This window comes from Ruditapes philippinarum, unplaced genomic scaffold (assembly GCF_026571515.1).
Source record: "Ruditapes philippinarum isolate M1 unplaced genomic scaffold, ASM2657151v2 ctg3475_1_1_1_1, whole genome shotgun sequence".
Taxonomy (NCBI): domain Eukaryota; kingdom Metazoa; phylum Mollusca; class Bivalvia; order Venerida; family Veneridae; genus Ruditapes; species Ruditapes philippinarum.
Window position 1 is genome coordinate 171,788 of NW_026865920.1, and position 3,397 is coordinate 175,184.

At 32.5% G+C, this 3,397-nt stretch overlaps 1 protein-coding gene across 1 annotated transcript; it reads left to right on the forward strand.

The window, feature by feature from the left end:
- Nucleotides 1-1,616: 1,616 nt before the first annotated feature.
- Nucleotides 1,617-3,064, forward strand: LOC132730730 (uncharacterized). Its single transcript, XM_060716708.1, has one exon. It carries the CDS (start codon nucleotides 1,736-1,738, stop codon nucleotides 3,062-3,064), a length of 1,329 nt encoding a protein of 442 aa, XP_060572691.1. The 5' UTR covers nucleotides 1,617-1,735.
- Nucleotides 3,065-3,397: the final 333 nt, after the last annotated feature.

Genomic DNA, 3,397 nt, shown 5'->3' on the forward strand with positions numbered 1-3,397 from the left:
TGTATTGTATGATGATAAGTATTGTGTATTTGGTGTTTAAAAAGCTCCATTGAGGTCTTACAGCCTTAAACATTGTCAATTAAAATTCTTACATAGGACAAAAAGGTCACCACTTTAAACAGATAAATATGCAACATATAATATGAAATACCGTTATATATAAATCTAGATCAATGCCGTGCGCGATTTTCACCCTGATTTGAGTAAAAAATGTCTTACAATTTGTTTTTATTATTATACATTTGTCATTTGAACACATTAAAAGTGATAATTCTGAGAGAAAAAAGTGATTGAATGAGCTGTAATCACTCTTGTAATTCAATAACGCACACATTTACTGCAGTAAAAGCTATTCCTTTGTAAAAGGAACTTCAATGTAGCATTTTTAGTTCTAGAATATATAAACAATGCTCTATCTTAAAGTTAACAATGATAGAAAATAGAATGCATACATATGCATACATACATACTAATAGGATATAAGATGTGTTATAACGATGGTAGCCGAGTTGAACGCCTTTTTCAACAAGGAAGAGATTGTTAAGCAGTACCACGTGGAAAAGCTTTGGCATTGGTCATATTTCTATGTAATATTAGTTTAATTGTTCGAGAAAAATTGTGCTTAATAACAATGTTTACAACTCTTAACAAGGAAGTCAGACACAATGATGGTAAATGAAACTAAATACCTTTTCTGTCAACATTTAATACGTTTCCAGACATTAATCCTCCTACAATGTATTCCAAATGTCAACTACTAAAACATCTCACTTCAGAAATAAACTCAACACCATAACATAATTTACTAGAATGTCAATTTCAATGCCAACATTACATATATGTATATCTATTTATCTAATTAATGTGTTAAAAGTAATAAAATGGCTACTTCGTCCATTAAGTCTACATCTTTAATGTCGATGTTGAATTTAGATTAAAACTGTTCAACGGAAAGATTAACTTGAAACAATATCTGCGTGACCTTTGAAAAGAGTAAATAGCAATAAACTAAAATGTAAACCTTCAAATGTTGTAAATGGTGAACAATACGTATGTTCAGAATTGTTTTTACATTTATCCCAATTGCCACCTCAAACTATGTACATCAATCCAATTAAAAGTGAGTCAAAATTTAAGCAATATTTCATTGGCTTAAACTCTATCATATTCTGAAAACTTTATTGTAAGATTGTAAGAAACTGTTTATGAACTGTAATTATCCGTATGCTTGTGACTTTCTTCATTGTTATAAATTGGCACATTTATGTACAAAGTTTATCAATTTATTGAAAGAAAAAGTAAAATAATTTACTGATTTCGAAAATGAACTCTTATTAACAAAAAGGGAAAATGTATCTGTAAAATGCTTTTTAGGTCATCCAAGCATATTCTCAGGATGTGCTTTTAGGATTACTTTCCATCCCTCAGAAACCACAAGGTCTAGCGCTTAGATATTTGGTGTATAGTATCCTCTAGCACACTTCTAATACGATTGTTCAAATTATGGCCCTTAGGTCAATATTGCTCCCCCATGGGTCACAAGATTTTACGACGACTTATATACTAGTAGGAAAAAACTTTGAAAATCGACTTATCAGAACCACAAAGTCACAGCTTTAATTCAGAGCTTATCAAATGTGTCAAGGAAGGGAAAAGATTCCGACTTGTTGGGGATAATATCAACTTCCATGTCATTGTTGCACAGGCAAGAAAAAGTGTTGGGAAATCTGGACATATGGAACACTGGTTTGGCTCTGCTGCTATAATCCAGAATGTAGAATTTAATAATTTATCAGATATTACTCCCCAGTGTGATTTGCGACAAGTCCCGAATACAAGATTTCTTCTGTCTGAAGATGAGTTGAAAGAAGAGGTGTATCATATGTCATATCTTGCTGCAAAGATTATGGTTGAGCATTTCCCGTGGTTACAATTTGCCATGGATGCAATGAATGAAGTAGATGACAAAATTCCTGGCATGCATGTCAGAAATACAGTGATACCTTTACCCATTTTGCACAAAAATGAACAAAAATATACAGACGTCATTGACATTCTTGATTCATACCAGGAACTTTGCGACTCAACTTTCCAAGCTGCTGAAACTACAACACAGAAAACCCAAATAGGTGGTGATCAGCTCACTCGTGAAAGATTTTCTGGTGCTAAACGCCTTCGAGCAGCAGCTTTAACTGAGACTGAGCGGTTAGAAGGACTGAGTCCTATAACATTTGAACTGTTCCATTTACAGATGACAGTTTTGAGTGTTTTTTACAAAATATTATATAATACAGAAAACACAGATTCATTTACATTACACAGCCAAAAGATCAGACTTTTGCGTAAAGAAGCAGATGGAAATGATGTGAAAAATAACTATGATAGTTGCAAAGATCTTGCAGAATCTTTGATAAAAGCTTATGTAATTGAGGCAGCATGTGAGCATATTGGACTTCCAAATACAGATATTGTCCCTGAAAATATTCCAGACACTACTGAAATGTCAAATGAAGAGATAAGAAGTTGGTTAATTGATCAGGTTTCTCCTATTATTCAAAACGTTATCAAATCAACGAGAAGTTCCTTAAATGGCGCATACATTCAGGAAACAAATCCTGATCCAGTTTTTAAATATGGAAACATTGTTATTGAATTAGGTTTGATTTTCATGGATCTTTGTAACATTTTGAAAAATCCAAACAGAGAACGTTTGCTTGTTGTTATGAAATACTTAATGATAATTTTGAAGGGTCACAATAACAGGTCAAAATATGCTCTTGAAATATTGAGATTGCTCTGTCATCAGTATGCACTTTTAAGTGAAAAAACTGCACATGAAACAATTTATGGTCTGTTTGTCAATACTGGTAGAACAATAATACCAGCTGATTTACAGATGGAATATTTGGTGAGGCTAACTAATGGACAATTACGGTCAATGTGTTCTAAAGTTACTGAAAAATCCTTGGTAAAGCGCAGTAGCTCTTTCTTTGGTGTGAATGAGATATCAGAACAATTTGACAATGAAACTTTTACCATTAAACGTGCACACAGAAACATATGAGATTGTCATCCTTTGAAGATGAAAGAAAATAAATAGCTGTCTTAGAGTCACTAGACCATTTCAAGAAATTTCAGGCCGACAAGCAGGGTCAATAAAAAAAGTTCCCAAGAATCATGTTGTTAAAATAGATTAAGAGGCATTCATAAAGTGGTTTGAGTATCACAAAATCAATTTGCTCTATGAAGTTTAGGCAATAACTTTGGTAGCTTTTGAGAAAAGGTCATCTTATGCCAAACTAAACACAAGAATTCTGATTTTATGTATCTCTTTAATGCTGCACTCTTCGAGATGTGTAAGGAAATATTTAAAAAAATAATATTATGAAAGATATAT

What these genes read in the sequence shown, in the direction of transcription:
- LOC132730730 (XM_060716708.1), top strand. Translation starts at nt 1,736, where the DNA reads ATGGAACACTGGTTTGGCTCTGCTGCTATAATCCAGAATGTAGAATTT.